We start from the raw sequence: 24,083 nt of genomic DNA on the forward strand, positions 1-24,083 counted from the left end.
ATCACGATGCTTTCTGAATTTGCTCGTGTTTTTCTATGTGCGTGTGTTTTCTTCCTTGGCAGGGCTGTGACACCTAGCGGCTTCCGTACAAATTGCCATAAAACCTCAAAAGGAAGTGCGCTTGATCACACCTACCAATCAAGTAACGTGTAAAAGGGACCACTGAGATAAATGGCGCTTTCCAAACGGGTTATATTGCCCTCCGAAGGGCCCTTTGGGAAGGGTACGCCCCACAAAATATCGCTCCAAATAAAGAGAAAATTACATTGTTTTATTGCTCTTTTTGCCAAGTGAATTTTAAACAGACACATTAGGAGATACAGTTGTGTTGCTCCATCCAGAGTTTTCGCATCAAGAGCGTTACTCTTCAAAGGGAGTAGGGCATAGGGATGATCACTTTGGAATGGCAAGCGACACTAGTGATAGTATTTTAGAATTTTAGCAGCTGGTGTTCGGCTGGTTTTAGTCACAAAGGGCTGTGTGAGACAAGGTCTAATAAAGATAACCCCCAAAACAACTGTGTTAGATATCTGTCCTCTGAAATCTCCACCTGAGGAACATGAAGCTTTTATTAAAACTGTCAACAATATAACATCAAGTACTGATGGACAAATGAATCTTTCTGAAGAAATGAGACTTTAAACACAAATACACAGAATTATTTATGGGTTAGGCTATACTTTATATACTCATGCGTGTGTACAATGTTTTTTTCTCAAAAACGTACTTGCCAAAAACGTGGTTTTCAGGCGAACAAAGGACATCATAAATCACATACCTACGGCAAAGATGAATCATGCTCACAAAGCAAGTTTAATAAAGATTACTTTTCAGAGCTGAAGAGAAATGAGTTCATTGACGTATAAAGCAGCAGTCGAGCGCCATCTAGTGCTCACAGCCGATACTCACCTCTAGACCAACTGAACCCTTGACTGACACCAAAACACATGACTCTTTTTAATCTTCACACACAAGATCACCAAGTGAATATTACAGTAAGATTTTTACTGAATGGAATAGACACATTTGATCAGCAGATCTGATCTTGTATCAGATCTTAACCTCTAATCAGTAATATATGCACAAACATGATGATATTAAAATAATAAGACTTTTAATAAAATCTTATTTTCCTCACACTATTCGACCTGCTAAGAAGTGAACAGAACTGCTCTTAGAGAAAGGTCAAAGGTTGAACCCCAAAATGTTGAAGGTGAAAGTTCAGTACATCAGAGCGAGGTATCAAATGTAAAGGTCACGTTCCAGAACGTGTGTGCGAGTATAATATCAATGTACACACACACACACACACACACACACAAACTCACAAACACAAGCCGTTGTGACTAAATGACACTTGTTTTATGGCACTTCTTGCATATACAGACATTTCCAGAAGCTGTTTTCCTGAAAATTGTGTTGCTTATGTGGACTTAACTTTAAGGCACTTTTTGCTTGACTGCTAAAGAAAAGACAAACTAAGACAAAATGTTAATAAAACTATGAGAGTCCAAGACAAACTTCAATTAAAGGTCTTTTACAGTAAATAAAATCTTTAGCAATACGCAACATTGAGCTACAGATGAATAAAAGATTCAATTCTGTGTTAGCGACAATATAACGCCCATTTCAAGCAGCATCGTGATCAGATTTGTGCATCTGACGGTATTGTAACTCCGCCTTTAAAGTGACTTTTTAAACACTTACATTACAAAAAGAGGCACTATGATACACCTTTAAATGTGCTGTTGTCTATAAATCCACTCGGTGTTCAGAGAGCTCGTGTGGTTACATGTGTTCTGGGTGATTCTGTAGACATGTGACGAACTCTTTGACCGGATGACCCTGGAAACAGATCTGATAGACCGCATTAAACAGAGGAAACCTAGAGAGAGAAACAGAGAGACTCAATAAATAAATTCACTTTTACATCACTGAAGTGAAAACATTACTATAGAGTAGACCGGGGCAAGTTGTCACACCCTGCTTTTGGTCCAAAAATAAGATTCGACACAAATGAATAGTGTTTGAACAATAGTGTAACAAAAGGTAAAAAAGCTCTTCTGTACTTCTGATGTTGTGTATATATTGTGAATAAAACATTGATTGTTACTTCTCCACCAGGTTCTTGCGTTTGAGGATCTGATGAACTTCTGCTGCGGTCGCCGGACCCTGAAGTTTCTGTCCGTTCAACATTTCCTTCTCCAGCTCCTCGATGGACTAACAAACAAACATATAAGTTACCAGAAAAGTTAAAGTAAACGAACAACACACAGAACCGAGAAGAACCCTACTTTCCCCGTTCTGGCGAAGGCCTCTCCGATCTTGCGGTTGCGTCCTCCGTAGCAGGTGGTGATGAGGTCGGCGACGCCGCAGCTCTCCAAAAACGTGGCGGGAGAGACGGGACTGGCCGTGCAGAAAAACCGAGCGAAGGCGATCATCTCCATCAGACCCAGACGGATGACGGCGGCCTTAGTGTTGTCACCGAAGTTCAGACCATCACAGAAGCCAGCACCAACAGCTACAATATTCTACAACACAAACGCACCATAAAAAATTAGGGCTGTCAAACGAATAATCGCGATTAATCGCATCCAGAATAAAAGTGCATACATAGTATTTGTCTGTGTACTGTGCATGTTTGTTTCGTATTTATATACACATACATGTATATATATTTAGGAATTATTTACATAACTTTTATATTTTTATATGTTAATATGTTTATAAACACAAACAATTAATTGCAATTAATCGCGAATAATCGTCTCCAGAATAAAAGAACGCTTGTGTGTACATATATGTCTGTGTACAAACGGTCTTTTATTCTGGAGACGATTATTCGCGATTAATTGCAATTAATCGTTTGTCAGCCCTAATAAAAACACTGCAGATCAAGCAGTGTCATGAGGTTATGACATCATTTTATTACCTTATACATAGCACATTTACAAAAACATCAGACACAGAAATCTGAGAAAAATGACGTCAGAAATGAGAGACGATGGAGTAAATGTTCACCTTTAACGCTCCACAGATCTCCACAACATCCGCCTCCTCCACCACCGTCACACGAAAGTTTTGTGTCTGCATGAGTTCCTTCAGCAGCGGTCCGTGAGCTTTACTTTTACATCCTAAACACACGCCATAGCATTAAAGAAAATGGGTACCAAACATTTACATTTGTTAAAGAATCAACTAAACTTCAGGTTTGATTGAACTTTCTGTACACAAATGAATAAAAACTGACAAAAAAATAAAACTGCATTTTTCTATAAAATGAACAGAGGGAATTAGGAAAACTTTAACGGCTTAAAAGCAGCACACGCACAATATAAAAAATAAATACAGACATTATAACAAATATATTATATCAAGATATTATATTTAAAAAACACACACCACCTTAACACATTCTAATATGTATTTTTTATATTACAAAAAACATCAATAATTGTTGATTTAATTGTGTAGGCCTACTAATACCTAAAGACTTACTTTGGACATCTGCATCAGAAACCTAATAAAAATATATTCATTAAGTTGAAACACAACAGATGATTTCTCATCAGCTCACTGACCGATTGTAGTTTCACAGAATTTCTCCTCGGCGACCTCATTGGCCAGATTAGCTCCCATCAGCACCGTCATCACGATGCCCAGTTTCTCTCGGATGACATCAGAGATGAGTTTCAGTCCATCAGGACCCTCATCCACACCCTTACAAACACACACACAGTTACACACAAACTCTACACAACAAATAAACACCATAAACTGAAGTCACCTTGATGAGCGACATCCCCAAAGCGTCAGGTTTGATGTGACCTTTGATGGTGTCACACACTCTGGACACAAACTGATGAGGAATGACGAAGATGAGGATGTCTGCGTCCTTCACAGCATCCAACAGCTCTGGAACAGCCACCTGATGAACATCACGAACAAAACTTACTTTACCGTAGTACTTGTTTTGGGTGATTCGTTTGACATATCGGTTGTATATATTGTACACAGCAATGGTACTAAAAGATTCAATTCAAGTGGTCATTCTCACCACATTGGGTGGTAGCGTGTGTCCCGGCAGGTACTTGACGTTCTCGTGTTCAGTATTGATGAGTTCTGTGAGTTTTCGTCCGTTCACCATCTCTTCAAACACCCACATGTTCACCGTGCTCTCGAACGTGTTGGACTTCGCCGCATTGGCTCCTACGATCTTGGCGATGGCGGAGCCCCTGTGAACATAACCAACTCCATCTGAGATCATGAAGAAACCGTGAATGTACAACTAATCTGGGTTTATCATTGTTTGTCTGGTACACTGTGTGATTCAGTTACATGGTTGAAAGAAATGCATAGATAACAACCCTTAACAAAACTGAAATACAGTATATCAACGCAATACCAAAACTGTTCACTTCAGTACTTATTGAAGTAAGATTCCTAGAAACTGTAGTGTTTTTGAATCTTACTATAGTAAAGAATATAGTGAATACTACAGTTTATCTACTACATTTAGGCTGTTATAATACTACAAATACTATAGCACAACACAGAATTTACTACAGAAATGAACCGTTTCTTCATCTCGTATAGTTGAAGATACTGTAATAGCCTACTATATAATGCCATAGTATACTACAATTTACTATAGTAAATACTGGGTTTCATCTTAACAACATAAACAAACGTTACTGCGCATGCGCTTTTTTGTGACCCCAACTGAACTTCCGGTACACGTTCACAAACAAAAGAGCGCCTGTAGATTATTTCGGATAACAATCAAAAGAAACGCTACTTGGCAAACCTTGTTACAAAAATTAACCGTGTTTTTTTGTTGTTGTGGTAACCATGTTTTTTTGTGTATTGATTACTTATGGCAAAACCACGGTTTTACTACAGTAACCATCGTTCTACTATGGTTCTTTAAAAAAGGGTTTTCATAACCATGGTTATTTTGTGGTAACCGTGGTTTTACTACAGTAACAATGTGTTTTTTTTTTAAACCATGGTTAATTTTCGCAAGGACAATATTTTGAATGTAGACTGCGATACCAAGCTCAACCGCTAGATGTCAATGTTCCACACGGGCTGTTTAAATGCGTCAAAACTACAGGACCCATTCAACAAATTGTTTATTTAATAAAATGAACATACAACAAAATTCAACAAATCGTTTATTTATTACAATTGTGATACAATAAAACAATAATATTAATTAATATTAACATAAATAAAATATAAAGTTATATTATTAGGCACTCGCTAAACACAAACCGGAAGTTAACTGGGGGTCGGGGCGCGCGCGTCCGATGAAACGGTCTATTGGATACTACTACTGGAGTCAATAATACGTAATACTATAGTAAAATAATGTTTACAAGTACTAATACTATAGTATTTACTATACTGAACTGTATTAAATTTAGTACACTAAAGACAGTTCATGCAAGTACTAAAACAGCGAGTTTGTCAAGGTCTCATACCCTTAATAACACTTTCAAGAAACAAAAGATTAAACAACAAACTCAATATAATATTTTAAAGCATTACCATATATACAATGGTTCATGAATCCGTAACAATACCATGATATACCTATCTGATACCGTCACAATACTTATTATAGCAAGTCAAACGTTCCTGCGAATAAAATGAATTTAAGATATGAATCTAACCAACACAAAATCACAAAACTATACTGCAACAAAACAAACGTCCCTTCTATATATAAACTCTGAATAACATTTGAGACTATAATGAAGTGAAGACACTGATTATTTATTAATAATCCAGCACATATCACATTACACTTCTGCTTCAGTATCTGCAGTAATAAAACAATGCGTTGAATAGACTTTGTGAACTAGAAATAGCATCAGTTTGCCTGCAGTGCTGGACAGACCGCAGAGCTCTTGAACACGATCATTACTCAGCAGAAATAACAAACTAAAGCACACACGCGTATTTGGACATGTTTATTCAGCTATAATACCTATCATATAATCCGTGACATATCATTAGAAATACTACTATAACAATAGTCAGCTATACAGACAGCATGATTCTGCGCGAGTCGGACATATTAGATGCATAAATAAATCATGCAACAAATCCCGCATTTAATAAACTTTATTAACTAGAAATAAATGTTTTGCGCAAATTCTATCAATAAACCTAACGATATAAATCAAAGAATTATTAATGACATTGTACTATGAAATACAACGAAACATAACATTAAATAATTATTCGACGCGATTTTATAGAGTAATACGCACCAGTTGCCGGAGCCGATAATGCAGACTCTCTTGGCGGCCATTTGTCCGGCTGAAGGGCAGCTGTCGGACCCGAGCGACTCCCCTGAGCACGCGCTTTTTATAGTCCGCGAACGCGCCTCACTCCCCTTGCGCGCATTGGCTCGTTTGTGATCATACATGCGCGCAGCTGAATAAGAGACATAAACGAACATCTACAAAATGTGTCATTTCGTTTGTTGGAGTGCGAAATAACCACCGAGTATACGTTTGACAACGAAAATAAGTATTGAGAAATGCCTTTTTTTAACAAAATGTAAAAGTTTTAATAGTTATAATAATAAAAGCTCATAAAACATAAATATTTTGCTAATTTTTCAGAACATGCTGACGAAGTAGCGCTGCAGTATACGTGTAACCATAGAAACAGTTGGCCGACGTATTTATGTCATTCAGTAGCGACAAAACCTAAGTACGCGTCATAATTTATATACATTTCTAGCTAGAAATAAATCACTAAATAAAAATCTTCTCTTAAGGCGGTAACGAAAAACATCTCTTATGAAAAATAACCACGGCTTTACAGTTCAATCCAAGAAACAGTTTATTTTCGTAAGGGATAAGCAGACAAATTAACATTATAACATTAACGCCAAGCTATAAATAAATCACTAAAGGAATAAACTTTGCACAAACAACCATATCAAAAGCCAGCAGTCTGCTTTCCACAAGAGTCACCATTAAGAAAACTAAATTATATATTAAAATCAACGTAAAGCTTAATCAAACACAATAGAAACGAAAGAAAATAATTACACAGGTAAACATATTACATTTAAACTATAAATAAAACACTACAAATAGAAAAAAAACGCAGACAAATCACAAACCTGAAACAATAAACAGACATGGACACAACTACGCATTAATACAAGATCATCTTTATTATAACACAAAAAGCTAACAGAATTACAACATTTGGTCCATGAAAAAAAGACGATATAAAATGGATCTCCAGTCAAAGCAAATGCGAGACTTGTTAACTAATAAGATTGTTAACTACCCAGAATGTTAAAGTAAACAAATCACTTCTAAATGTTTAAATAAGTTGAGTGGAGGAAGCATTGGTGCATCTTTAGCAGATCTAGAAAACGTTAAAAACACAACCTGTTTGATGGGCAACTGAGAACTACTAGTATTTGCAGTAGCAGGTTTTCTATATTATCGGTTAGGACCGACAATTTGATAATATAGACAAGTATTTAATGAACCATCAATCTGTAGAGGCAATTCTGCAAAGCATAAATTTATAGATCATAGCGTGAAACTACTTAACAGTCTAGGACCAGAAGATCAATACGCAAACAGGTCGATCAGTAATATGTCTAATCTTGCGAAGCTTCGTTCGCTAACGTGCTGGAGTACAACCACTACGGAACGCATGAGTACTGAAGGTAATTCGGTTACCGAGCGGGAACGCTGACTGACTTCTCCATCTAAATATTTCATCCTCGCGGAGCTGAGGTACTAAACTAAGTTAATAATCTGTACGTAACTAGACTAATCTTCAAAGTTCATATTATGAGAACATTAAAATATCAAAGACAATATCGATTACTTCAAAAATAAACAATGACCCCTCCGAAAAAATATGTCTGGCTGATTTGTTAATATGTAAATCAGCGAATCGAGTAGTTTGAGATTCCTATTCACGATTTAGTAATGTTGCGATAATAACGATAAACAAAACATCTCACAAAGCCTGTCAGTTTGCTCAGAAAACGTCATTTTCTGAAATGACAGATTCTGAAAACTTTTCTCTACTGATTTTTAGACCGAGCGGGAAACCTGATGATGGCGAAATTAGCGGAGTCGGGGGAAAGGGTCTCCTGGGGGGCTACAGCAGGACGATACAAGATACATGTATTATAACTGTAGTGATCAGTTACGACAGTTACAGTCTCTAGCAGAAACCCGTCTGATCCTCCTTCTCAACAAACACAAGCACGCTTATGTGTTTCGAATGCCAAGAGCCTGTTCCAGCTCCTGTCTCCTCTGCTGGACCTGAGCGAAACAGAACGACGATGGTTAAAGCAGAGAATCAGAAATAACAGCTTACCAAACACTGCGCAAAAAATAAAGATTTTCACCTTTGAATAGAAATAACGGCAGACGGCCTCTTGAGCCCAGGGCTGGAAGTAGAACTCTGCACGTCTCTCCTCCTCCGGGTTCCCGACCACATCAGTCATCGTCTGCAAGACACAGAACCCATGCCAAAAACTTAATGAGAAACTTCTTTTCTCTACTTTTAAAAGTCAACCACCCCTTCCGAATCCTCAGCATCATTATAAGTCCAGTCACATCACTAACACAAACATTCAGACATGAGCCCAGCAGTTACACTTATATAAAGGTTCCTCATTCAATACCATGCTATCAAACTTTTTTGTACCTCGGTAATAAATACTATTGTACGATTGATGCACAACCGCAGCACTTTTATAATTATAACCATTTAACATTCATATTTTATTTATTCATTTAATATTTTTATTATAATGTACGTAAAGCTGCTTTGAAACAATGAGAACAATAAGAAGCACTACATAATAAAATTGAACATCTCGTCTTTTTATTGACGGAGGCTAATGTGCACCAATATGGCAAATTGATCTCAGTAATTCTGCTGAAAGCTGATTGGCCGGTTGGTCTCACCTTCAGGTCTCTGCACTGCGACTGCAGCCAATCGTTGATGAATCCCTGCGGGTCTCGGGCGAAGCTCAACATGAACTCCCTTTGAGTCTTCAGGTGGTTGATCGTCTCAATGGTCTCATGGATCTGAAGACATGAGCAAAGTTCACCTTAAATTGAATTAAACAGGTTAGCAAATCTCACTGAAAACTGGTCTTTCACTTTGGTTAATCAAGCATGCTTCATTGCGTCTCAATCAACTTCTTTACGCTAAATTTAGTTTTAAATGGTGAAATTGTGGTTTGCAACGCTGTATTAAATCTATTAGGGTTGGCAGAGGAGAATTGCACTACATGGCTTTTCAATTAAAGTGAGAAATGACGGTTCATTGGTATCCATTTCCTATTTACACAACAGATGTTTGATATCAAACAATCGTGCTACTGAATATCATCACGGCTGTAATCGCCTCAAGTCCAATCTCATCACACGACAGTGCTTTTACTGTGCTGATCTTATCAAGACAAACCGTGTCGCCAAACACAAAGTTCAAACCACAAACTGTTGCAAGTCGACCAGTGATGTAACTGGGTCAAAGGGGAAAAACATACATGTGGTAAGAAGCTCCCAAGATCCCACAACTTCAGTTTAAAGACTAGCGGCCAGTTACAGTTTTAAATATTGATAGCAAAGTTTAGAAAGCAGGTGAGCAAAAATGTATTTAATGATAGCAAATAATAAAATAATTATTACTATTAATCAGCCAATCAGACGAGGTTATTTGTTATCAAATGATCAATATACTCTAGTACTTGATGTAACAACAGGAATTAAAAATGGTTTACTCTCTTCTGTAGAGATGATACTGATCTTTATCATATTGATTTAAGTAACACAAAAACGCTCAACAACAGGAGGCAATAAGCATGGAGTTGCCATAGCAACAGCATCACCATGGTGAGTTTGCTTGCTAACACTGAACTCTTTATCAGACTACACGGTGATGTTGAGCTGAGAAAAGCCAGGACAGTGTTTACATGACGGACCCCTGGCTTTCATCACGCTAGCACGATCGTGTGTGTGCGTTTCTCCACCAAACACGCTCAGATTCGTGAGACGTAAGACTCACTTTGATATGCGGCAGACAGGAACAGGGAGTAACACAAAACACCACTGTATAATACAACAGCCGGTCTCCTGCCGTGAATCTCAGAGCACTTACAAGACTGTTTATTCATCCAGAAGAAAGCCATGATCACAAACACAGTCATCCAACACAGACCGTCAGGTAAATGTTTGACCAGCAATCGCATGAACGACAATATTACAACTGAACACACACAGCAAGAATGTTGGAGCACTATCTGACAAAACATTTTTTGTTTAACCAACTAGTCTTCTATAGACAAAAACATCAGTTAAAATAAATAAATATAAAAACAAAAAAATAAAACTTATTACAATTTAGCGTTTTTAATGTAGTCACCTTTTGCCTTAAAATTTCCAGAGATGTTCTCTTGCCATTTTCTCAAGCAGCTTCTTGGGGTTTCAGATGCTTTTAAAACAATATTATAGGAGTTCCCATCTTTGCTCTTACTGGCTCTTTTCATTAATTAGTCAAAGTCATTTTTCATTCAATACATTTTTATCAGTTAATCGGTTGAAGGCCCTTTTGGCGATTATTTTATTAATGATTATAATTTAACCGATTAAAATTAACTGTCGATTAATCAACCTAAAAACAAATGCGTTCAGCAGGCAGCAGAAAAACAGCAAAACTTCACACAAAAAAAAAATATCACCGGACGCTGACGGCAGCTTTCTTCGCTTTGAGATCAAAAGATATTTATGCTTACTCGATTAACCGATTAATTGTACAACCCTTTCAGCTAAACTTGGATCAGATAATCTACTATCAGACCTTATCTGAAACTAATAAACCAGTTGTGGTGATCTGATCAGACCACAATAAAACCATGAATAACATCCGATTAAAACATGATCGACGAATCAACAACAGCCCGTCCGAAAAACCCTCCCCAAACTGCTGCTCGCGACAACATCCAGGTCATACCTTGTTGTCGAGCCCTGCGATCTCCTGCTGACTGGCCGTGGACAGAAGAAAAGAGTTCATCTGCGTCTTCAGGGTGTCGTCCACCTCCACATCGATATCATAACACGCCGTCTTCTTCTGGTCGTTGGGGTCCACGCTGAAACAGATGTTCGGGTTCAGACAGTATTTCCTAGATGAGAAACGGTTTCGAGTGGCATCGTGTTGCCGACGGTTACCTTATGACGTGGTTGATGATGATCGGCTCGGGCGGCATGAGTAGCGCGTGCAGACGCTGAGGAATCTCAGAGAACTTCATCCTCTGGGATTCAAAGATCTAGAACGACGGAAAATGATTTTGAGAATACTATTGAATAGATATTGAAATGCAAGGCAATAGAAAGCGTCGAACCTGCTGGAGGTATTTGTCACAGTTGATGAACTCTCGCTCGTGAGGGTCCTGCAGTTTGTGGGTCTTCACGTACTGCCACAGGGCCTGAATGATGACGGGTCGGGTTTGAGTGTGGATGCCCAGCAGTCGGGCCAATCGAGGGTCCAGCTTGAACTGAGGAGGCTGGAGAGAGATTGAACTCATTTATATTTGATTCTTTTGATTTTGGGGTGAAGTAAAATTCGAATCTTCTTGTTATATTTATTTATAATGAACTCTGGACAATATTGTGACATCTATCATTGTGTGTGTGTGCCGCCCCCTAGTGGTGGTACGCTATAATGATTTGCGAGCGTGTTGTCACCTGGTAGTCGAGCATGAGGAGTACAGTACAGCGAACCCCAACATCTCCAGGTCTCTTCACCTGAAACCCATCCGTCTCCTGAGTGGTGGCCGTCCTGTGCCACTGAAAGCGAAAGAGACGTCACTTTAACCTGAGCATTTAACCAAATAAACTTCAGATCAGCACATTCACATAGTTATGCTTCTTACCTCCACCAGATGATTGTCAGGTCCATATAAATCTTTATCCAACTCGATGACTAATGACTTAAAGAAAGATGAAAACTTCCTCTTCTGTTTGGTGGCTTCATACTTGGACACAGCGGTCTGAGAAAGACACGCAGAGATTATAAGAGACATTCAGATTTAACACGAGTAGATGCGAGTTGAGATTCCCGCTTACGTCTTCCAGAAGTCGACCCTCCACACGGAGCTCCCATGATGCAACGGTGCCCTCGCCGTCCTCCGCATCAGCTTTGGCGGGGTTGAAGGTGTTGGAGATAAAGATACGCAGCTTTCGTTTTTGCTGCGCAGGAAAAGCAAATGTGTATGAAAAATCTGAATGAACACTTGAGACATGCATGTGATTTATAACATTACTAAAATCTGAGTTTTGCAAATAAATGATTTGAAGCTTGAATTCTTTTCACTTCACTTGCACAATAACAGTGTGGACACTGCGTATTAGTGCTGGGATGATATATACATCGCGATTCACACTAATTATACCCGTCTAGGTCGATTCCCAAATCAATTCTTTGTTTTATGCACAGCTCTTCCGTGAACCACGGCTCTTTGATCAGTAGGAAGTACCGCTCGATCTAAAATCACTACGAGATCGAGTCGTTTATAAGGTGCATTTGAAAAAGCAACACTCATCAAACATCATCATTATAAATATACTTTATCATGAAAATACCAGAAAAGGTTCGAAGAACAGCGATAGAATATGCCCTTCGGCATTTCCTTGAACTACGTGTGTAAATCGTTCATTTTTAAGTTTTTAATGGTATATATACTTCATCTACGTTTGAGACATCGGTTTAATTTAGTTTAAATTTTTTCTGTCAAGTTGTCATAGAGACAACTGATCATCTTTTATTTTTTTGTGTTTATTCCAGAACTCTCTGGGAAAACATGTCTTATTGGTTGCAGACAAAAATTCAGTCACTGCCTGGCTTGGCTAAAGAACACATTATATTCAGAATAGTATTGGACAATAAAAAGAATGATTTTTTTGTTAATATAATCTTGATTCTAAGAAATGTGTTTCTTCATAAATGCAGATGTATGAGGACGAAACCTTATTTTTCTGTTTTTAAAAGAGTTTTATCATTTCTTTCCATCACTGGAATATATAAAAACTAAAAAGGTAATGAAACTTGTTAAAATATTATATTAATAAAAGATAATAAATCAATACAATTATTTGAAGAGAATGTATAGACCCCTACTTATAATATTTATTTATTTTTCTTACTTCCTGTTTTTTTCGTTTCTCTCTCTCTCTTTCAGAATATTTGTAATATATTGGTTCTTGGTATCTGTTTTTTTCTTTCTTCTTTATGTGCCTTGCTTAATTATTGTTTATGTACATTTATCTATGCCATTATGTATGTATATTATGTTCAATAAATAGAAGAAGAACAGTTTACACACGTTTTTTAATTTGTGTCCCATATTCAGAGTTTCTGCGCGAGAGCGCCCTCTGGCTTTCGGATGTGGTGGTATTTAACCGTAATTTATTGAGAAACTGAGCATAAAAATTCAATTACACAAAATATCATCCAAGCCCTACTGCGCTTTTTTTTGTTAAATTTCAGAACCAGCGAATTTGGATTTACCTTGATGGGTCTCTTGAGCGCTTCCTGGATGTCGAGTCTCTTGCGCATGATGGTCTGATCGAGTTTCCTCTCGAACGCCAGCAGGTCCATGTACGCCTGAGACTCGGGGACAAGCTCTCGGATCTGAACCAATGACAAAATATATTAAGAGATGCTTTAAATATTTCTCTGCGGTCATGTGATACATGTCAGATTTTTAATCGCTAGAAAAAACGTAATATTTATCAATACAAAAACATATTACGAAAAGGGAATGGAAAAAAGGGTCAAATAATTTCAAACGAGGAGGTAACTTGTGTATGGAAAGAGTTGAGCTAACAGCTTTCATGGGCACTTACTCGCTGAGGTAGAATTTTATCCGCCATTTTCTTCTTCTTGGCACTAAAACAAACCAACAAAGTAATGAGTCCAATTCCCAAACAGAGTGAAAACAGTCGAAATGGTCGCACGACTGAATGTTTCTTACTGTTGGTTGCGATTCTGTTGCTGAACCTGTTGAATCTGATTCGGCGGTGGTCTCTTGCGGGACGGGTCCATGACGGGCATGCCGGGGCGAGACACTGGACTGCCCCCGAAACCCGGAGGCCCCATGGAGGGTCCCTGAGGGGTCATGCGACTGGATGGAGGCATTCCTGGTCTCTGCAAGACATCAATAAACCATCAGCTCCTGAACTCCCAGTTACCCCACAGACGCTTTTATCTAAAGGGATTTACAGCGAATTTATTACCGACCCAATCCCATCGATCCACCCCGAACTTTAGTTCACTCTGTGCCGCTTCTGAACATCCTTTTTATCTCATTGCGTTTAACAAACACAACATTTGAAATGCATTTTAACTACAAAATAAACACAAAGACGAATAAGCGATCTGTGTTTTCTGATGTCAAACAGATGTTTGTGTGTCATCTAAACGTGTATTACAGTCATTCACCAGCGACTGCGTTTAATGGTTTGACTTGTGTTACACAACAGAAATGTCAACGATTTAAAGACACACGACAGAACCTGCTGAAAGGAGTTTTTAAGTGAATCAACCTTGAATTTCACAGCAAACCAACATCATGTAAATGTTCTCGAACACGTGTCTGAATGTTCATGCATCTGATCGCGTGTCCCTGTGATTCTAGTGGATGTTACACAGCTCAGAACCACACGTGTACTTCATCGCATAAACATGTTACATTAAACGTGACAACAGCCAAATCCTCACTTTGTTTTCAAGTTACGTCCTCATTTTTATACCATTTTAACTGACCAAACCTCATAACAGACTGATATTTTCGCTTTTAAGGTTTTGTTTTCCAATGCAACGGCGTGCATGTGTCTTATAAGCAAGCCGCGAGTATTCAAACACATTTTGAGGCACATGTAGGCATTACATCATATATGCAACAATAAATGAGCAAATAACCTATACAGTGGTACCCAAAACCCACATTGCAACATGTGTGCGCCATTTAAATATTTACACATACATTTCTTATTTTATTTATATGCCAATTCTTCAGATTGTACATTCTTCTAATCTTTTCCCTGATAGCACACATCCACCTGGCTTACGTCTATTTGACGTCTGCATTCACATCTGCAATGCATAGTTTGCTCATCTGCAATACGTCTGCTGTCAGACATGGTATAGACATCTTTAAGACGTCTGCAAGATGTTTATGATAAAACTGCTCTTTCTAAGATGTTTAGCAGATGTTTTCCAGATCTTCAGCAGACGTCTCTGAGACGTATTGCAGATGAGCAAACTATGCATAGCAGATGGGTCGCCTTTTTTAAATTCATTTATTCATACACTAATTAAAAGTGTGTTATACCATGCATTTAACTACATATCGTGTTGTGTATGGTTATGAACGTGACAAATTACATAACCATAACCAACTCTGACAATAAAACCACTATAGATTCAGTTATTAATATGCAGAAAAACCAGCAAAAATGTAAACAGAGTTATGCAATCGACCGAAACCACATCAATCTCTGCATTTAAACACGAAACGTCATTTAATGTAAAAAGAAAATGTAACGACACGAACACACCGAGCGTGAATGCAAACACAAGCATCAGCGGAATGGACATACAGGCCCACGGACCCTTTAAAGAACTGTTCGTGTTGAAACTCATTCAGTCTTCCATAATCACATTTTACTTTCACGTTTTATATCGGACTTTAAGTAAAGCGCGTGTATAAATCCTCCTCCTCTTCATCTGATGCGTTTAGTTTATTATCAGAAGGATGCTGAATCGCATCAATGTAAAGTCGCGCTTTCATAAACGAGTGATATTTGAATGTGAACGCATCTAATGTTATTTCTTAACACTCGCTGTGTTTAATGCATTGAATATAATCACACAATCCGGATGTTTAATGCATGTTCGCGTTTAAAGCCCTCCGGATGAGCTCGGGTGGTTCTTTGTTCTCCTCGCGCCTCTTACCGGGTATCCGGGCATCGGGGATCGGTACATGTGGTTCTGCGGCCCGCCGGGGCCCATCCGTCCGGGCGGCGTACCGGGACCCATACCAGGCCCCGCCACGGCCACCGGCGGCCCGGGTCCCATCGGTACTCCGCCGCCTCCCGGTGTCGCAGGCTGAAAACCTCCACGCGCCGCCATCTTCTCCGCGAGCCGCAGCGCGAACACACAGCAACACCGCCTGTGAGAGCCGTGAACTAATATCGCGAGAGCTCAAGAGCGCCGCCGGCGAACTGAGCCGGAATCTCGCGACATTTGAGAAGGGATTGCGCCGACGTCATCGGAACCTTGACGCTCTTCAAGAAAGATTTGCAAGTTATATTATTATGCAATTTATTTTATGTAAATTTGTTGCCAGTTGTATATGTTTGTACAAATTTTGTACACTTCTGTACTATAACAAAAAAAAAGTGTATTATTTTTGTAAATTATTTATCGTAGCAATTTTTATTTCTTATGAATTACATTGTATAAATATGTCTTTGTTTGTATTGTTATCTTTGTATTGAATATTGTAGGTTGTTTTGTAGAGTATCTGTCTGCATTTTGTATAAAGAAGTCAGGATTAGAAAATAAAACGAGAGTATTTTTTAATCATATGCATCATTTGTTCTTTATTAAATTTGGATTAAACTTTGATTAAATCTAAGAAAGTTTATTTGGTGGCAAATTGTGAATAAATTCATATCCACAAGAGGGCGACAAACCCCGAAAAATAATTATTAAAGTTTACATTGTATTTCAAATGAAAGTGACATAATAGAGTGAATTGGGATACATAAGAGTTTACCCAGTTTACCCTAATTCACTCCTTTAGATTAATGTGTGAAGCAGAAACTATAAGGTTTCATTTTACACTAGTTAAAATTACTCAAATAATCTTTAAAACACAATTAAATGCAACAAACATATTATTCTAAACAGTAAAAGCTCAAAGTGGGCATCATGAGAGGAGAAGGCAGAAGATTTTGACCATTCGTTCTTCAGTGTGGGTCAAATTATCTTCAACTTCTTAACAGAAAAGTTCATTAAACCATGTGTCTAACACGCACCTTAATTAGTGAGAAAAATTAAACACAAAAAGCCTAATGAGCGAAAACCTCGGTTTCATATTTGCACTGTGATAGATTTAATTTAACATTCTGCTTGAGGCCAACAGTATATACGTTATCCCACTGAATGAGTCATTAAAATGATATATTTGGCAACACAACGCGACTTTCTTTGGGTTCGTAATAAATCTGACCTAAACATATTCCACCACAAAAGATCCTAATGTACCACCAGTTTAGAGATAATAATCTGTAAAGGAAGGTAATTCCTGTCTGTGACTCATTTTGAGGAAAACATAATGGTAGAACGACATCATCATCCGACACAGATAGTGATTATTGTGATAGTGATACACACAATACATTAAACACATCAAAGTGAAAACTTCTTGTCTTTTTCTAGTTTAAAGAAGCATTTTCCACTAGAAAAAGCTTGTACGCGTCAGAAAGGTCGTGTGGATGTTAAATGTTCTTTATGGAACCTTTTATGGACCTTTATTTTCAAGTGTAGTTGTCTTTATTACTGTAGATCTCCGTTTATACTGTATGCCACTCTAATGCTTATACACACTACAAGTATGTACTTGATCAAGGTTAAGTACCGTACATCAGGGTTATTCAGATCCGCTCCTGTTTTATATATGTATTTATATACCTATATATGTATTTATATACCATCCTTCATGTTAAATATCGTAGGTTGACAATGAATCACAGCTGCTGCTGTTAATCCAAAACAGTTTTCTGTGAACATGAATCGGCCAACATCACAGTTGAATAAGTGTGAGTGAGACGTTTGTAAAATTCTGAATGATATTTATTATATCTTCATAGATAAATAGAACAGCCTATTATCTGCAGATGCTGACGGACAGTCAGGCAATATGTGTGTTTGTCCTAAAAACAACAACAAAAGAGTTAAAGGTTGTATTATGAACCAGCTGAATATAATGGTAATAACACTGATAATAATATTTGATCATTCTTCATCCTTTACATATCAGTGGTCTTTGTGCTTTGATATGATGCTGACAAATATGTCGCTGCCATGACAAAAGTCAAATAAACAATCAACAGGTCACTTTCATGAACAGAATTCAAACGAAGAAACACACACACACACACACACACACACACACACACACGCACACACACACACACACACACACACACACGCATGCTTGCATATGTGGTTTACGAGGACTCTCCATAGACGTAATGATTTTTATACCGAACAAACTGTATATTCTATTCCCTAACTCTAACCCCTACCCCTAACCCTAATATCACATAAAACCTTTGTCTTTTTTTCTTTAAAAAAAATTATCATTTAGTATGTTTTTAAGCATTTTAGTTTACGAGGACACGGGAAGTGTCCCCGTAAACCATGTTTACGTTGTTATACACATGTCATTACACAGAGTTGTGTCCTCATAAACCATGTATATAAACACACACATCCACACACACAACAAGTAAAATTTCACACAATCACACACAGATGAAGACACACACACACACGTACGTGTAAACATCTTCATCCAAACACACACAAATGAATGTGCGCACACACACAACAAATAAACTTTCACACAATCACACACAAATGAAGACACACACACACACACACGTACGTGCTAACATCTTCACATCATCACACAAAAATGAAGGTGCACACACCCACACACCTGTTTTGTATACCTTTGTTTAGATACACACTCAGTACACACTTAACAAATCTGTCACCCAAATGTATCATTCAATGTCAATAAAATCAATTTCAACATTCTATGAACATAAAGGAGATTTGTAAACCTTCGTACATCCTTCTACATGATATGAATGCTGTTCACATGTTGATATTGTGTCTCCAAATAAAACAAACAGCCAAACTCAATGAAACACATTATTCTCGTTCTGTTTGAACTGCGTTTCCTCGTGAAGACTTCATAGATGCTGCTGTCTTATCATTTTAGGGTCATTTAGAGAAATTGTATCCACACACACAAACTCAACTATAGCGTCTTCTGAAGCCTGTTTAGAATGGAGGCAACTGCCGATATTAATAATAATGATGATGAAATGTAAATGAAAAGAAAAGCATGCACAGGACGACCAGCATGCATTTACAGGATGAACTCCACACAGCTGAATCTGAACTCTGCGTTCAGAAGATTTACATTCTCATGAGATACTGAATGAGCGAGACTATCATGAGGCTACATACAGTGAGTTGGGCCCCATTCACATTTCACGTCTAAAACCGCGAGCTGCACTGCGTTCACCTTTTTTTTCCAAAGCGCCTGAAGTTTGTGCTCTCCTGGCATCTGTCGTCGCTAAGCAACCATGGGCCATGATAGCCGTTGAGACGAGGAGGTATAAACAAAGGATATATGGATTATATGCACTGAAAATACCTTGCAATAACTCTGCTACTAGATTTAGTTATGCTGTGATCATCTGTGTCTCCATCTTCATCGAGCTCGTCTATTGGCTGGTTGGTTCTTGACACATGACCTGCGGTGCGCTTGTGGCTTTCTGAAAGGTTGAGATTTTTTCATGTCGATGCGGCGCCGATGCGCCTGAAAAAAAGAGTCGCCCCCCTAGTCGCCCCCTATTTCAAAAGACGCGAAATGTGAATCGGGCCTTAAGCGCTATATTTATCTACTGATCTACGTAAGCCGCTGATCTGAGAACAGTTTAGAACAGTCGCTATGTACACAAAGGCATCAGGGTCCAGCTGCGAGAGGCTGATTGGATGTCCGAGTCACGATACGAGAAAGTCCTCGTCAGAAGATCCACCGTCACGAGGCTTCCGGGAGTCAGATTTTTGAGGCAGTATTTCCTTCACACGTTCAGCAAAAAAGTTCCGCACATTTTCATGTGAATATATACGCAGAATTGGTTCCGTATTTGTCTTCCTGTGTTGTTGGGTTCCACGTGTTTTGTAATGGTCGTGATGGGTCTGTGATGCTCTGATGTTCTGATCTCCATCACACGGACGCTCTTGTGTTTCTCAACAGGTGAAGTCTTCGAAGTTACCCTGACCGGGATGATGAGGTAGCATGTTGCCTGGGTACGTCGATGGGGTACGAAGGTTGTCACAGGGAGCCTGAAAAGATGGATAAATAGATACAGATGTATAGATATAGTCGTGTAGATTGAGATCGATGGATAGACAGAAGAACATAAATGATGTATAAATACAGAACTGACATACTGTAGATGTATAGACATAGATATAGACACATAGATACAGATGTACAGATATAGATGTATACAATATAGACAGATACAGATGTACAGATATAGATGTATACAATATAGACAGATACAGATGTATAGATATAGACACATAGATACAGATGTACAGATATAGATGTATACGATACAGACGAATACAGATGTATAGATATAGATGTATAAATAGAGATTTTAGATGTAAATAGAAATATCGATATAGAATTATGGATACGGATGTATATACAAGAATGGCTATAGATGGATACAGATATATAGATAAATACATATGTAAAGATTTAGATGTATAGATAGAGATTGATGATATAGAATTATGGATACAGATGTATAGAAATACACACACAGATAGATAGAGATGCACAGATATGGACGTATAGATTGAGATTGATGGATAGATAGACAGACGAACATAAATGATGTATAAATACAGAATAGACATAGATGTATAGATTTAGACAAATAGATGGAGAGATACAGATGTACAGATATAGATGTATTGAAAAAGATTAATAGACTGAGGAATATAAATTACGGATATATTTGTATAAATACAGATATATCCGTAATTTATATTCGTCAATCTATTAATCTCAATTGATATAGATGTACAGATATAGATGTACAGGATTTAGATGGATAAAGATGTATAGATAGAGACAGATGATATTTAGAGGGAAATAGAAATGAGGGATACGGATGCATATATCTAGAATGGATATACAGTAGATACAGATATATAAGTCAGCCATATTGATAAATACATATGTAAAGACTTTGATGTATACAGTAGATAGAGATTGATAATAATGAGAGGGAAATAGAATGATCAATATAGAATTATGGCTAGAGATGTATAGATATAGACACATAGTAGATAGCTAGAGATAAATAGATATAGACATATAGATTGAGATTGATGGATAGACAGACAAATCTAAAATTGTGGATATATATGTATAAATATAGACTAGATACAGATGTATAGATTCGAACGTATAGATAGAGATGATAACTAGACACAAATAGAATGATCAATCTAAATTCATGGATATGTATAAATATAGATAAAAACAGAAATGGAGATCAGACATAGAGATAAATACAGATGTAGATAGAGATTAATGGATAAATAAAAGGATGTAGAAGTATAGATGACACCCATATAGATATAGGTGTATCAATAGATGTATAGATAGATAGTTAAATAGATGTATAAGGATAGATACTGATGTATAGATATAGAGGCATATATAAGGACAGACAGACGTGTTTACTGTACACACAGTACTATGGTAATATTATGTTATAATGTATAGACACAGAGGGTGGTGTGATAGTTACTAACGTGATGCTTTACATCGTCCAGGCTGAGAACGGCTCCTCTCTCGTTGTTATTGGCCCTCTGCTTTTTGTTCGTGCAGCGACACAATTTAAACTTGATCACCTGTGAAGAGACGAAACAAAGCCCCATCTGAGACAAACCTCTAAACATGCTTGTTTTTAAAGTTAAAGCACACACTGTGAATGAGCATCTCTCAAGGTGACGGAGTGAAACAAGCAGAAGCAGACAGAAACAATACATTAAAACAGAGCGGGGTATTTTCTCCAGTCAGTCCCACGAGAGGCGCTCGACTCGCGCTTCAGCACAAACGGATGATATATGGCTTGTTATTGTCTTACAGCTGTCATGTTTAACTCAACCGGCTAACAAACACAAGAGCTGAAACTGACAGTATTTCTGCTTCTCTGATCCATCTGTGTGTCCTCATCTCACCCAACGCACAACCTTCCATTTATCAACATTACACTGAATCAATGCGGCTATTTATATTTTCCCATAAACATTGATTTCTGGGAAAAGACATTCAGACCTGAAAACCACGGTTTACTGTAAGTGTTTGGTTTGGAGAGATGAATCAATATAAGAGCATGTTCACACTGCACCGTATAAAACAGGAGTCACTTCACTTGTGATTGTATAATACATACAGGGTATGAAACAGACACTAATGAGGCATCTATGTGTGTATATATCTATGCATATGTGTGTACAGGGCAGAGGTGTATTGTGTGGACTCAGCACTTCTTTTAACACTCATTACACGAGCGGTTATGAATACCAGAGACGAGCGGCTGAAGAAAACAGATAAGACAAAACACTTCTCGCTGTCTCAGCGTTCTGCTCCAGTTATACATCACACATTCATAAAATGCAAACACTGAGAGTTTCTTCTGCACACTCCTGATATTTCCCAGAGTCCCTATATTCTCATCACAACCCAACGACTTAATACTAGAGATGCACCGAAACAAAATGTATCCACCGACACCGATTATTCAGAGTGATATCTGCTGATGCTAATACTGATTCTGGAGATGGAATTTACATTTCTTAACTTTCTTTATGTTATTAATTTCTATAAAGAAAATTTATTGGAGATGCACCGATATATCGGCATCGGCCGATGAAAGCAGTTTTTGATCAGGGCCGATATATCCTGTCAATCGAAAGAGGACAAGAAAATAAAATGAATTTGTGCTCTGTATATAGAAAATGTTAAGAAACATCACCAGTTTGATGTTCAATATTAATAGTCATTATATTAATAACATTTAGAAAGTTAAGAAATACTCATTCAATCTTCAGAATTGAAAATGTATCCACCGATACCGATTATTCAGAGTAATATCTGCTGATTCTAATACTGATACTGGAGATACAATTTATATATCTTAGCTTGCTTAATGTTATTAATTCATATAAAGAAAATTAATCGGACATGCACAGATATATCGGCCCAATAATCGGTATCGGTTGATAAAAGCAGTTTTTGATCAGGGCCGATATATACTGTCAATCAAAAGAGGACAAGATAATACAATGAATTTGTGCTCTGTATATAGAAAATGTTAAGAAGCATCACCAGTTTGATGTTCAATATTAATAGTCATTATATTAATAACATTCAGAAAGTTAAGAAATATTCATTCAATCTTCAGAATCGATAACGACAGATGATAATCGCCTATCAGTGGAGAAATTTTGCATCGGTGCATCTCTACTATTATTATTGAACATCGAACTGGTGATGTTTCTAAACATTTTCTATATACACAGCACAAATTCATTGTATTGTAAAATCGCTTTTATCTACTGATACCGATTGTTTGCCGATATATCGGTGCACATCTAGTTAAATCAGAAGAAAACATAAAAATATACTAAACAATATGTGTAATTTCACTTAATTCTCAAGTGGATTGTCTGCAAACAGCAGATTCTTCTGTTCGGTACTAAACACTTTTAAAAAGCAAGATTCTACAATGCCTGTATGAACGTATATGCAAATATTGAAAGTACCAAATATTGTCAAAAAGCCGAAAGCTACTGTAATATAACTTGATCGTTGATATTGGCCGGAGGAGAATGAGGCGTATGGATGAGAAGAAAAGATGTTAATGACTGATGGCCGCGCACACAAATCCTCACTTTCTAACGCCTGAAGCGTCTCATCTGAACAAACCCAATCGAGTCACACACAACTCCTGTTATCTCACAGTCCTGAAACACAATGTTCTCAATCAACACGTCATTTGAATTCTTTCACTTTAGGGTATTCATATATCATAAGAAATCAAACCCTGAGCGAAGCTTCGAAGGGTGATAATACATCTACACTAGGAGAATACCAGAATACTGATCTGAGATCT

General features: G+C 37.6%; 3 protein-coding genes across 7 annotated transcripts in view; all 3 read right to left on the reverse strand.

The window, feature by feature from the left end:
* Positions 1-1,312: 1,312 nt before the first annotated feature.
* On the reverse strand, positions 1,313-6,415 carry gpd1b (glycerol-3-phosphate dehydrogenase 1b). The gene is made up of 8 exons (XM_057325198.1): positions 6,282-6,415; positions 4,058-4,235; positions 3,788-3,928; positions 3,582-3,720; positions 3,022-3,134; positions 2,295-2,531; positions 2,114-2,220; positions 1,313-1,885 (listed from the first exon to the last, which is right to left on the reverse strand). Exons 1-8 carry the CDS (start codon positions 6,320-6,322, stop codon positions 1,789-1,791), a joined length of 1,053 nt encoding a protein of 350 aa, XP_057181181.1. The 5' UTR covers positions 6,323-6,415; the 3' UTR covers positions 1,313-1,788.
* Positions 6,416-7,176: 761 nt separating this feature from the next.
* Positions 7,177-16,266, reverse strand: smarcd1 (SWI/SNF related, matrix associated, actin dependent regulator of chromatin, subfamily d, member 1). Its single transcript, XM_057325195.1, has 13 exons — positions 16,024-16,266; positions 14,042-14,214; positions 13,914-13,956; positions 13,576-13,698; positions 12,135-12,257; positions 11,942-12,058; positions 11,754-11,855; positions 11,411-11,572; positions 11,238-11,335; positions 11,023-11,158; positions 8,973-9,095; positions 8,408-8,509; positions 7,177-8,321 (listed from the first exon to the last, which is right to left on the reverse strand). Exons 1-13 carry the CDS (start codon positions 16,198-16,200, stop codon positions 8,268-8,270), a joined length of 1,533 nt encoding a protein of 510 aa, XP_057181178.1. The 5' UTR covers positions 16,201-16,266; the 3' UTR covers positions 7,177-8,267.
* A 1,655-nt stretch (positions 16,267-17,921) lies between these two features.
* The window catches only part of asic1b (acid-sensing (proton-gated) ion channel 1b), a 126,212-nt gene continuing 120,050 nt past the window's right edge, over positions 17,922-24,083 (reverse strand). For 4 of the 5 annotated variants that reach the window (XM_057325194.1, XM_057325193.1, XM_057325190.1 and 1 more), the window contains 2 exons: positions 21,718-21,816; positions 17,922-20,223 (listed from right to left, as the gene is read on the reverse strand). In XM_057325194.1, the coding sequence (XP_057181177.1) occupies positions 20,128-20,223; positions 21,718-21,816 (195 nt within the window). In that variant the 3' untranslated portion in view covers positions 17,922-20,127. The remainder of the gene's footprint in view (positions 20,224-21,717; positions 21,817-24,083) is intronic. The other variant, XM_057325191.1, reaches the window with a different exon arrangement.

This window comes from Triplophysa rosa, linkage group LG25 (assembly GCF_024868665.1).
Source record: "Triplophysa rosa linkage group LG25, Trosa_1v2, whole genome shotgun sequence".
Lineage (NCBI taxonomy): Eukaryota > Metazoa > Chordata > Actinopteri > Cypriniformes > Nemacheilidae > Triplophysa > Triplophysa rosa.

Excerpts from the sequence above, each read along its gene's own strand:
- gpd1b (XM_057325198.1), bottom strand. The coding sequence starts at position 6,322 with ATGGCCGCCAAGAGAGTCTGCATTATCGGCTCCGGCAACTG. Across the intron at positions 2,221-2,294 it reads CCTTCGCCAGAACGGGGAAA|TCCATCGAGGAGCTGGAGAA; the intron begins GTAGGGTTCTTC and ends TTTGTTTGTTAG. Across the intron at positions 1,886-2,113 it reads CGCAAGAACCTGGTGGAGAA|GTTTCCTCTGTTTAATGCGG; the intron begins GTAACAATCAAT and ends TTCTCTCTCTAG.
- smarcd1 (XM_057325195.1), bottom strand. The coding sequence starts at position 16,200 with ATGGCGGCGCGTGGAGGTTTTCAGCCTGCGACACCGGGAGGCGGCGGA. Across the intron at positions 11,573-11,753 it reads TCCTCATGCTCGACTACCAG|CCTCCTCAGTTCAAGCTGGA; the intron begins GTGACAACACGC and ends ATCTCTCTCCAG. Across the intron at positions 11,159-11,237 it reads ATCATCAACCACGTCATAAG|CGTGGACCCCAACGACCAGA; the intron begins GTAACCGTCGGC and ends CATCTGTTTCAG.